Here is a 12,580-nt window from a genome sequence, read left to right as displayed (position 1 = left end):
CTCCGACTCTCCCCAGCCGGCAGCAGCGTGCTCGCCCCCCGCCCCGACCTCGCTTCTCGGCGGTGCCGCCCGGCGCAGCCTCCCCCGCGCGGTCCCTCCATCCGTGCCGCGGCGGTGCCGGTGCCGGTGCCGGTGCCGGTCCGGGCGGGCTGTGTCGGGCCGGGGCGGGGTCCGCAGCGCGCACGGCGCCGCCCCCGGCGGGCAGACGGGCGCGGCGGCGTCACGCGGCGGTGCCGCCCCCCGCTCCCGGCGGCCGCCCCCGCCCGCCGCCGCCGCCGCCGCCGCCGCCGCCGCGCACCCGCAGCAGCGCCCGCTCCGCTCCGCTCCGCTTGGTCGGCGGGCGGCAGAGGCAGCCCCGGCAGCCGCGCCCTCCCCGGCCCGGCCCCGGCCCCGCGGCCCCCGCGCAGGTAAGGCGCGCCCGCAGCGCGGGCGGAGCGGCGCCGCGGAGGACCAGCCCCGCTCCGCCGCGGCGGAGCCGCTGGTGGCGGCGGTGGCGGTGGCGGCGCGAGAGGCTGGTGGGTTTGCGTGCGGCGTTGTGGAGAGGTGGATGGCGAGGAGAGGAGATGGTGGAGCGGAGGTGTAAGTTAAAGGTTGGATGCGGTGATTTATTGCCCCTTGCCGAGGCGAGGGGAGGAGGGGAGAGGGGGTCTGCGAGACTTGAGCGATAAAATCAATCTGCTGCATGTTCTCCCTGGCGTGAGCTGCCGTGGTGAAACGCGAAGCCGGGGCAGCGATGGGATATCGCAATATTGTTGTTATTTATCGGCGGCGGTCTGAAAGAGACGAGGGGCTTGTGCGGGAAGTGCATTGATAATTTGGGACATTTTCTATTGTGTGACAGAAGAAAGAGGGCACTCGGCTTCTTCGATACGTGTTTGAAACTGTTCAGGTTCCTGCTGATGGTGTGCATTTTTGCAGGGGTAGAAATTATATCATAAGCATATTAAAATAAATACATCTGCAGACTGGAAGGAGAGCAAAATCGATCATTCCAGCCGCTTTGGAAAGATTTTGATTCTAGAAATTACGTAGAAATGAAAGGAAAAGATTAATGATGCTGCTAAGTCTGCTTTTGAATTAGAGCGCTTCTCCCTTTGGCTGCAGCAAGGTTGTTTTTCAGATCCTTTTATTTCATCCGGTAATTTGTGAACTCTGGTCTTCCCCGCACCCAGAGACAATGCTCTGTATTTCATACAATAAGGATTCTGCCAAGGATTGTGCATGCCAACCGACCTGGCATTTATTAAGGATTTATTGACCTATGGGTGTCTCTCTCTCTCTCTTTTTCTAATTTGAAAAGGCTCAATCGGGGCACCTGTGACTAAATCATAATTTTGGAAGAAAATAAAATGGTTGTAAAGGGGTGGGGGAAGCATACGAATTCACTGGCGAGGCTCTGAATGCAATAGCTACATTTATATTGGTTTGTGCATATTTCTCGCTACATATGTGTGTGTTCATGGATACATCGCTGGGAGGGACGCCTGGTGCTTAAGAGCCATTTGAGATAGATAGATACATAGATAGGTATATTTTAATAAATTGTCCTCTTCCGAGAATGACAGTGTCCCTCTGCTTTAGAAATGACTAGACTTGACTGTGCTGTTTATTGGCAATGTGTGAATTATATGGGCAGTAATAAATAAGCAATTATTTGCTGGGCTATTTTCCCCTTGGATCTTTCTCCTTTCTTTTACAGTCATTCCACCTCGTCTTTTTTTTTTTTTTTTTTTTCCTTTCCCTCGTTTTTTTTTTTTTTTTTTTTTTTTTTTGTCTTTTTTTCTTTCCCTTCCCCGCTCTTGCCGCCGCTGCTGCTGCTCTGTGTGTGTGTGAGTGAGGGGGCAGGCAGGCGCTGCAGCCAGCGGCAGGCAGCGGGCAGGGATGCTCGCGAGGTGGGATCCCCGCGCGGCGGCTTGTCCGCGGACACCTGTAGGGATCGCTCTGGCACGCACGGCGGCCGCGCACACACTCACACACACTCACACTCACACCGCGTCCTTGCCTGGCTCCCCCTACCCTCCTCCCCACCCCTGACAGCCACCACGGGCTCTTGGCAACCTCCCGCTCCTGCGCCCCGCGCACAGAGGCGCAAACCCCTTCTCTTCCTCCGCCCCGCTCCTCCTGCAGCCGCCGCGCCCGCCCCGCTCACCTTGCGCCCCCCTCCCCGCCGCGCCTCCCGCGTTCCCTCCCCACCGCCCCTTCCCCCGGGGGCCAGCCCAGCCCCAGCAGCTGCCCGGTGACCCCCGTGAACACACATACACATAGGCACACACACACACACCCCGCGCCTCTTCCCCACTCACCCGTCTCCACAAACCTCTCCTTTCCCCACTCATCACCTCAGGCACTCCTCACACATAGCCCCCTCCCTCCTGTCTTTGTCCCCGGGCCCGCACGCCGTCTCTCACACCGCCAGCCAGCACCCGGCTCCCCGCACCCCCACACCCCCCAAACCCGCCCCATCACCGCCTCCCTCCCCTCCGCCGCAGCGGGGCCCCGCGGCCTCCCGCACGCCCCCTCCCCGCCCCGGGCGCGCCCCCCGGGCTGCCCCTGGAGCGCAGCCCCGGCGGAGCGCGGGGGCAGCGGCGGGGCCGCTGGGGCTCGGCGGGCGCCGCCGCCCCGTCGGGCCGCGCAGGGCGGAGCTGTTCCGGGTGCTGAAGCAGGAGCTGCCGCTCGGCGCCGTGCCGCAAGCCAGCGGCGCCCCAGCCCGCGGCCACCGCCGCGCCCGGGAGGGCCCTTTGGGGAGCGGGGTTGCGGGGGCTCCCGCCGCCGCTCCTCTCGGGAGCTGCCGGAAAATCCCTCGGCTGGTAGCGGCGTTGTCAGATGTGGCTCCTGCCGAGGGGCAGGGAGGGCGTGGGGGAAGCCTGGGGTCTGCCTGCTGCTGGTGGGCACGCCTGGCCTCTGCCCGCGAAGTTTGGGGGGGGTGTTCTCCTCTTCTCCCTTTTGCTGCTCTTGCCCACCTCACGCGTGGCAAATAATAAAAATAATCGTGTTGACATTTAGAGGAATGAAATTAAATATAGAGAGAGTAGGAGGTGACTTAGCAGCTCTGAACGTGTCAGGTGCAGGCAGCTGAGGTGTGTGCCTGTTTTTAAAACGTTTCTCCCTGGCAGGGTCATCTCTGCCCCCTCTCCCCACACACGCATATACACACACACACGCACACACATCCCAGCCCAGAAAAGGGCTTGGCAGCAGCTCTGGCCGTGCTATTGTGCCTGCCGAAGTGCTGCTGGCAAAGAAACGTAAGGGAGGGGAAGGGGAAGCGATGTGTGAGGGAGGTGTTGGAGATCCTCTCCTCCATCAGGAGAGGTCTGCTAATACACAGCTTCCAGAAACGATACAGCAGCCCTGGGGGAGAAAAGCAGCCTGTCCGCTGAAACGTTTTGGATGTAGAGACCTCTTCAGAGGATAAGGGTGAACTGTGGCATATATATAATTTTGAAAACAGAGGAGTTATTCTCTCCTTGTTCTCTTAAATAAGGGCAGCTGAGTAAATAGACATAAAATACTGCAACCAGTTTCAGAGGACTAACACCTGGGATTAGCTGATCTGCGTTGTGAATAATGTCAACATCAGAGCTGGCTTGAATTGGATTTTCCGTGCCATAGCAGAAAATACCAGCCCCAGAAGAAACCAGGTAGCAGAGAAAAAAAATGTTTTAAAAAACATTAAAAAAATGCAAAAAGCCATCTAAGAAATTATTGCAATTCTTCCTCACCCCAGGAAAAATAAACCAGTAGGTGTGCCATGCGTGGTGGAGCTTGTCAGTTCCTGCTGGGAGCTCAGGCCACTTTATTTTTTTGACCTGTATTAGAAACAACCAGAACTAGGCTTGGTACCATTGTCCGTATGACTAGTACCTTGTAGCTTCACAGGTGATGGCATTTGCACAAATAAATTAAAATTAAATAAATTGCAGAATAGCCACTATCTTTTCTGTTTGACTTTGTTCTTGTAATAATAAAATGCACTACAGAAATATTTGAAAGTTTTGGAAAGGTAAGTAGTTTACATTTAGATTATACCATAAAAATGTAATCTAGTATAAACATATGTGTTGAGATTTGTCTTTAGCGCTGCAACCTATCACAATTTCTCAGTGACCTGAAAATTACAGCAGCATTTTCCTAATGTCCAACACCAGTCAAAAAGAAAAAATAATCATAAATGTTCGCTATTGATCAACTTTGTGATTCAACATGTTATTAGTTGTCATTTCTTATTATTCTGTTTCAATTCCTTGCAGATTAGAAACAAAAACAATAGAGGAAAATCACCCCCCTGGATCTTAGCCTTGGCCTTTTTCAAGCACGGAGAAGAGGAGCTGCCAGGCTTTGCATGTCAAGTGGCCACTCGGCTGTTTGACAGCTTCTGGGTTTGAACCCCGTTGGGATTGAAGCAGCTCAAGCAACCACGAGCGATGAGTCCTGTCGTCTGCTGACGCTGCTCTAGCACCATGGCAGACAGGCTGTGATATGACAAGAGGATCCATCCTAGGGAGGCAGCGTTTGGATCCATAATTGGCTTCCTGGGAAACTACAGCTGGTGGAGAGGATGTAAAAAGAGGCGCACATGTGCCAGGATATTGCTACAGCCTTGCCGAGCTGGTGGATCCACTTGGAGGAGAGTTTTGCCACTGATCTTGGTTTTTTTCCCAGTTTGGTAATGTTGGCTTTGGGGAAAATTTCTGCTGACTCACCCACCCCTGGACACCTTTTGCAGAGCGTGGCCGGCCAGTGAAGAGATCCAACGGCGCCTTACCCCTACTGCGGGTGCCCTCCGGTGACCCCTGGCACCATCTTGTGCCCAACCCCATCCCGTGGGGCAGCTGCAGCCCCCTGCCCCGGGGAGTCTCCCACAGTGACCCCCGCACCCGGGGCGGGGGTGAGCGTGCCCAAAGCTTCCAGCGCGGTCGGCGCCCGGCAAGATTTTACCCTGTCTGCCGCCGGGGCCCCGGTGCCGCCCCCCGCCAGCCCTGCCGCCCCGCTCACCCGCCCCAGGCCGCGCAGGATGGGGGCGGTGCTGGTGCGGCGCGGGGGCTGCCTGCTGCTCTGGCTGGCCCTACTGCTGGGCTGCTGGGCTGAGCTGGGCAGCGGGCTGGAGTTCCCGGGTGCGGAGGGCCAGTGGACCCGCTTCCCCAAGTGGAACGCCTGCTGCGAGAGCGAAATGAGCTTCAACATGAAGACACGCAGCTCCAGCGGGCTGGTGCTCTACTTTGATGATGAGGGTTTCTGTGACTTCCTAGAGCTCATCCTCACCCAGGGAGGGCGGCTACAGCTCAGCTTCTCCATCTTCTGTGCCGAGCCTGCCACCCTGCTCTCGGACACGGCGGTCAACGACAACCTCTGGCACGCTGTTGTCATCCGCCGCCACTTCAAGAACACGACGCTGATCATTGACCGAACCGAGGCCAAGTGGGTGGAGGTGAAGTCCAAACGGCGGGACATGACTGTCTTCAGTGGGCTCTTCCTAGGAGGGCTCCCGCCGGAGCTGCGGTCGGCGACGCTAAAACTGACGCTCTCCTCCGTCAAGGACCGGGAGCCCTTCAAGGGCTGGATAACAGACGTGCGGGTGAACTACACGCAGGCGTCGCCGGTGGAGAGCCAGGAGGTGCGGCTGGATGACGAGCAGAGCCGGCTGTGTGCCAGGGACGACGTGTGCCTCAACGGAGGCGTCTGCTCGGTGCTCAACGACCAGGCCGTCTGTGACTGCTCCCAAACGGGCTTCCGAGGGAAGGACTGCAGTGAAGGTAAGGGGCCATTTCAGCTCGCCCCCATCGCCCCCCTCCCCATCGCTCTATGGAGGGGACGGGTCGGAGGCCAGGCCTGCATGAAGTTTCATCTGTATGAGTGGATCTTCCTCCCTCCCCTTCCTTCCCACCATGTACCCAGCTCCCCTCTTCCCCACCTTCTCCTCCATGTCTTCCACGTGTCTCTGTGGCCAACCATGGTGCCATCACTCTGCTGTTCTCTGTGAGGCTGGGTGAGAGGAGGAAGAGGGTGTTATCTGAGCATCTTCCTGGGTTTTTGGGTTGTTCCGGATAAAGGAGAGATGGGTGCTGGGTACCAGGTGTCACCCAGATGGCAGCGGGTGGCTAGAACCACGCTCGGCGGGAGATGAGGTAGGGGACGTGCATGCTTATCACAAGCAGCTGGTGGTAATTAATTTGGGGAGCAGGGAAATTGATGCTGGGAATAATTTAACTGGATTAAGTGCAAAGATGACCTGGGTTTGGTTTTGTAGGGTAGAGGAGACCCAGAGTCCACTTTGTATTTGCCTCTGCTATGTCATTGAAATAAAATCAGTGATTTATTTGTGAATTCCTTAAATTGTGGCCAGAGAGGAAGGGGATTAAACAGAGGATTATGTTTATACATGAATGTGAAGGGTACCGCTTTGCAACATATTTAGCGATTCACCATGCCTGTTAGACAGGGAGAACACAAAAGGGCAAGGGGGAAGTACATGCTCCAAGACCACAAAATGACTGAGTAGATTATTAAGGAAGAGGGAACCTAGAAAAACAGCAGTTTCCTTAATCTCATCTACAAATAAATCACTGGATAAAATATGATTCATATTCAGTGCCCATTGTTTTTGGCAAATGGAAAGAATGTGAATGTTTACTTTGCAGATGCATGCAGGACTCCTGTTTTTGTTATTTTGTTAGTAAATGTACCATTGCTTGCAGCTCCTTAGGCATAGAAATTACGTATGTTGTATACCTAGAGCAGGATGTGAAGGTGTATAAATGAAATAAGTGTAAATGTATCAAGGGAAGATATGATTATCATGTCAAAATTGGAGAGCAAAGACCTAAGTTTAAAATATAAAAGGTAAATATGAATAAGATATTATCAAGGCCAAATTAAGATCTTCACTGAGTGGCTGCATGACATTTATGGCTGAATAATTTGCCTTTAGCATTTCTATCAGATTTCACTCATTATAAGAAAGAAAACATCATTTGTGACTGTGCTTTATTATGTAACACCTTCTGTCCTTAGTGTCAATACTAAAATGCTACAGTCATTCTGCATCCTGTTTACTTTATCAGCTGTTTATCTCTCATCTGCCATTTGTGAAAAATTCAACCCCTATTAACACTTTAAATAATTTTTTATAGGAGCAAATAATAGTTTCAGAAAACTAGTCATTTGTACTTTCAATTGCACCCATTCCCAGAAACTGTAAAATGAAATATCTTTTATATTAGGTAAACCCTCTCAATTTAGTATTTGGGTATCAATTTTTAATATGATACTACATAATGTATAGGTGTATGTACAATATTGAGTTGTCTTAGCATCTCTGAGTTAGGCCCTATTATAAAGAAAAAAAAAGAGGTGTAGCAGCTTTGTTAAAGCAATAATGGTAATTTAAATTACAGTTAATGCTATTATAATTTATATGTCCTTTACTCTAAAACATAGTTTATTTATTTGAAGTTATTTTGCACATATAATACTTACGTGAAAGAGTTCACATGATTGCATGTAGTCAGATAAAGTATTGCCTTAACATAATAATAGTTTCAATGGCTATTTTTAAGGAACATTTGTTTGCTTAGATCAAATTTTAGAGAAATACATATCTCTATTTATATTTAGTGAAAATTGTATGGAATTTTTAAGAAGATGGCACTCAAAATAATATTTAGAATCCCCCCCCAAGTTAAGGTAAAATGCTGACTTAAATGCTAGTGGTTTCACAGTTGACATCAGTGGGATCAAGTTTCTCCTCACATGTCCCTTGACTACTGAGAAGCCTTATAAAATAATAGCAAGACTTAAAATTTTAGCAGAAAGTATTCAGATTCTGATTTCATTTGAAACAGAGGCAACATTTGCCCCAACAGCAACATAAATGGAACTACATTGCAGTTTATACCTGTTAATTGAGAAAAGGTATCCACTGACACTTCTATCAATCAAGTTTTGATGAAGGGATTAGGAGTTACTCATATGTGCCAGAAAAGATATTGAGTTGTTATAAATTATTTAATATTCTAGAAAACAGAAAAGGCAGAAGGACAAGTAAAGCCTTTATATCTGCCAAGAAAGAAACCTTGGCTTCTGTTCTTTAGTTTTTTGTAGCCAACATAGACATTAAGCTGTAGAACTTTCACCTTTTGTTCCCAGAATGTGTAAATTTCCCACAAGCCTTAGAAAGACATTGCCATTGCTAAAGGATCATCTCAGGCTGCAATTATCTGAAGGGGTCTTTTGAGTTTTCACTTTTATCCTTGTTTTGGTTTTTGTTTAAAAATGGTTTTAGGTAGGAAGACTCCCCAACTTTCCATTTTTATCTGAAATTATAACCACATGTTCTAGTTGATGCTTTTCTTTAAAGGTGAAAGATGGTAATTAAATTCTATTTCCCTTGGATTTTTAAATTTTTTTTTCTTGGATTTGTTGTTGTTCTCTATTTCTGAAGTCTGGTAAAACACAGAGTTCCTCAGTGTAATGAGGAGTGTCAACCTTTACAAAATTTTCTACCCTGACTTGCATGTTTAGGAATTAAAAAGTAATATATTTAGAGTCAAAGTTTCAAGTCTAAAGATGCCATTTTTAATACAAGTTCAGTTATTTTCAGGAGAAAATCTGGTGAGTTTTTTTTCACAGATTTTCATCTTTGAAAAGCTTATTAATGATCCCTGAATTAATTTTTTTTTCTTGTAAGAATGAAGTTCAAGTTTTGGGTTGGATTTTTTTGTTTGTTTGTTTTGTTTTGTTTTTTAAACTCAAAGTATATATAAATATTTTCAGTAGGTTTAACTGGTTTTATACCTGTCTGAATCAGGAGTAGCTTCATTTACATTTTCTGAACTACACCACTGTGATAACAGTGCAAGCTAGGAAAGAACCATTCAGTCATTCCTTTTGTTCCAATAGGATCTAAATTCTCTTCAGTGGGAGCATTGGTATAAATTGGAGAAAAAGGACTGGAATTTTGCTTAAGTGTCAAGGATGTGCGCTCCATGGCAAAGAAAAATACCATCTCTAGCAGTTCTCTGGTTGTTAGGCCCATGGGTAAAAACAGTACAAGAGTCTTCAAAAAGATAAAATCTCTGCTTTGTCCTGAAAAAAAGCAAGGGCATATTAGTCCACATAATAACAATGATTCAGTAGAAGAAAAAATACACAAAATCATAACAAATTTTATTAGGAATAAGAGTAGCATTGAAGTAAACCCTGTCTGTCATATCACTTTTCTGATAAGTTTTTGACATACATTTCAATCTTCTATTCAGTGAAAGTTACAATATTTCCTGAAATTACTCAAATTCTTATGGCTTGATGATATGATAAGGAGAGATTTTTTATTAAAAATATCAATTTTAAAGTCAGATATTTAGTGCATTAAGTCAGGGTCCTAGAAGGTAAGGAGAATACATTACTCATATCGATGAACCTCCATATTCTTGTAATTTTGCTGCTTAGATTGAAATTTCAAAGCAAAAGAAAACTCCTGTTTTGCCTGTTAAATAACTAAAATAGTAACCTTCTGATTTTATACAAAAAAAAAAGGTATAGTTTTCCTTTCATTCTCATTTCTATAAAAATAGCCTTGTCCATTATCCTGTCTGAGAAAGTAAGCAGTTAGCTCTAAAAGAAGTAGCTGCTTCTAAATTGTAGTTGCTTCTAAAAGAAGTAAATGCTTCTAAAAAAAGCATTGAGTTGGGGAGAGTTTCTCACTGATGCTAACTTCGTGTAACTCCATGCCCTTCTGCTTTTCTATATCTCTAATGGCTTGAAAAAGTTGCAGACAGGCTCCTTTATCTTTTTAAACTATAGCTTCCCTGCTTACATCGATATTAACATCTATTCAGGCAATTCAAACTATTCCTGTTTATAACTTGTTGTATTTTAGCTGTTCTACTGAGTTTCTGGTTTTTGAGAAAAATGAGGACTGTTCAGGCAGCTGTTCACTGTAAGAGATACTCTTCCTTGTCAGATATTCAGAAATTGATGCCAGCTACGGTTTGAACTGTGAAAGTGTTTTTTTGAGGAAGTCAGTTCCAGATGTCTCAGCCTAGCCAGCACTTAGATTTGTTTGTTTGGGTTCTGAATATACTTTGTTGTATATACGTCAGTCTTTGTTGTATTACCTTTTGCATGTTAACTTTTTAAAAAGCCATTCAATATTTATATCTCTTTGAAATTTTTGATATTTTAATCCATTTTGTCCCCTTTATGCCTTGAATGAAACATTTGAACTTCTTTTGGTATTAATTATCTATTGCAAATTGCATGTGGGAGTGAGATGTTGTTGAACTCATTGTCAATAGTGAGTCTTAACAGAGCAATCACCATGGTCTTTATCCCTCTTGAATACTAGCAAAATGTACTTTGGACTAGTAAATACTGTGAACAAAACTTGACTTTTTGATTTACACTTCAGAATCTTTATATACATGATCTGTATTTCTTCTTCATGCTGAATTTCTTGTCAGTGCCAGTGGCCACTGGGGTGATGTTGGTTTAGAAGGAGGGTTAGAAATGCACCAGAGATTGCACTGAGGTTCTGTATATGTACAAATTATGTCAATAATTTAACAATCATTAAATCATTATTTCACTTTATTTAATACTTTTAAATGATGACTTTGTTGTCAAAGTAGAATCTCGAGAGCAGATAGTCAAGTAATCAAAAAGTCATTCAGAACTGTTACATCTGTTACATTCACATTTAGTCATATGAAAAACCAATCATTATATCAGTTTAAAGGACAGTTTTACATAATTTTCCTAATGAAATTTGATATAGTATTTTGTTTGCCAGGATTCAATATGATAGGATATTTATTTCAATATCTTCCTCATGTGAAATCCCAGGAGTTTAAATACTGAATTTAAATACTGTTAAGTAGGAGTTGTTAGTCTGTTTTATATTATCTTCTAAGGAGGCTTCTTGTCGAGTATTACTAATACTTTCAAAATGCTGATATTGAAACTCCTATAGCCTAGATCTTGGTACTCCAGGTAAATAATATTTTAAATAGCGAGGTTGTTGTTTCCCTTTGGGCCTAGTTGAGATGCTGGGTCCTTATTAAGTCTGTATCATGAATTATAGACAGCTAATATGCTAGAAGAATTTATATCTAGCACTGTAGGACCTTGTGTCAGACTGGTCATATTCATTCAGAATTTTGAAATAATATATATTAAAATTGTCTGTGTTTTGATGTAATTGCATTTCAGGTCTTGCAGGCATTTTGGACAAAATGTACTTGATCTTTTGTCTCAGCTGAAGGTTGGCTCTCTTTTTACAATAGATGCTAACTACAGATTTGTGGGATTTTACCCCTTTATCATTACTGACCTGATGGACAGGAATGGGGAAAAAGGCTGGCAATTAAAAACATATTCCTGATATAAATAGTTTTATGTAGAGGCTAGCATTAACATATGCAGCTTGGAGGGTTCATGTATCTTTTAATAAACATAAGATGTTTCTTCACACAACAAAAAACCAAATTACTTAAGAACTGTTAATCCTTTTTCCCTCTCAATGCCCTCGAGCCCCACGATGGGCGCCAAAATCTGTCTTGGTTTGACAAGACAGGAGTCTGTGAAGGAGGGCAAAAGCCTCCTGTGCAATGGAGAAGGTAAACCCCCTCCCTCCGAATTACCAGTATTTTTAAATTAAAAGGCTCTCAGGCAAAGATATGGGAATGAGAGTAACAATTCTTTACTAGGAGAAAACTAGATAACAATTTAAAAAGGCAAATGAAATTGGTACAAACAAAACTAGTGATAAAGTCCACAACCTGAGGATTCGGGGTGTTGGTAGCAGTCCGGTTGGGACAATTGGTTCCCTTGCAGTGGCTGATGAATTGCAGCTGCAGTGGTGATCTTTAGAAGGGTATAGTTTTCCTCTGAAGATCTGGTGGCAGTTGGGCCGGTCTTCCTCTGCGCTGGGGCTGCCTCCGAGCTCTGCTGCCGCCGCCTCAGCGCGCTCTGGCTGCTTTTCTCGGGAGTCCTGCTGAAGGAAGCTGCTTCTCTGGGAAATCCCCCAAAGAGAGAGCTGCTCTGTCTCCCCAAAAGGTACCCCTTTATACAAAAAAAAAAAAAGTGCTTGGCTTCCCCCTCTGGGTGGAGCATCTCACAATGGGATGGTGTTACGTTTCCAGCCCTGCAGTGAGTCAGTCAATGGCCCATTAACAAACCATTGCCTCTACGGGGCAAAACATTGTTCTTGGAAGAGATAACGAACCTGCCCAACCTCCAACAGATGGCAAATAGAATACAAGCTTATCTTACAACCCAGGACAGTAACTTAAAAGAGAAAGCTTTATCCATCTATTTTGGTGAATTTAATATGATGTTTTACTCACCAGAAAGTTTGATGTTCATTTAGAAAACATGAAACCATACCAGTTTCTGGAAAAAGGCTCTGTCCAGTTTGTTGTGCTGTAGTTGAAACCTGTGTACCTTCATAAACACATGATTTTCCAGAACAGAGAAGGGCATTCTGAGGTGTTCAATACCTTTATGAACCTGAGGACTAAATTGTAGAGACCAAATATACTTCTTTCAGGGAATGATTGGTTAGGGTGTAACAGACATATCT

General features: G+C 45.9%; 1 protein-coding gene across 31 annotated transcripts in view; it reads left to right on the top strand.

Moving 5' to 3' along the window:
- The first annotated feature begins 388 nt into the window (after positions 1 to 388).
- The window catches only part of NRXN1 (neurexin 1), a 669,257-nt gene continuing 657,065 nt past the window's right edge, over positions 389 to 12,580 (top strand). For 23 of the 31 annotated variants that reach the window (XM_021540221.3, XM_021540220.3, XM_077781937.1 and 20 more), the window contains exons 1-2: positions 454 to 579; positions 4,251 to 5,753. In XM_021540221.3, the coding sequence (XP_021395896.1) occupies positions 5,015 to 5,753 (739 nt within the window). In that variant the 5' untranslated portion in view covers positions 454 to 579; positions 4,251 to 5,014. Of the gene's footprint in view, positions 408 to 452; positions 580 to 4,250; positions 5,754 to 12,580 lie in introns of those variants that run through there. The other 8 variants (XM_021540205.3, XM_021540201.3, XM_021540197.3 and 5 more) reach the window with 2 other exon arrangements.

This window comes from Lonchura striata, chromosome 3 (genome assembly GCF_046129695.1).
Source record: "Lonchura striata isolate bLonStr1 chromosome 3, bLonStr1.mat, whole genome shotgun sequence".
NCBI classification, from domain to species: domain Eukaryota; kingdom Metazoa; phylum Chordata; class Aves; order Passeriformes; family Estrildidae; genus Lonchura; species Lonchura striata.
Note: the sequence above shows the minus strand (reverse complement) of the source record. Positions and strands in the feature narration are given on the sequence as shown.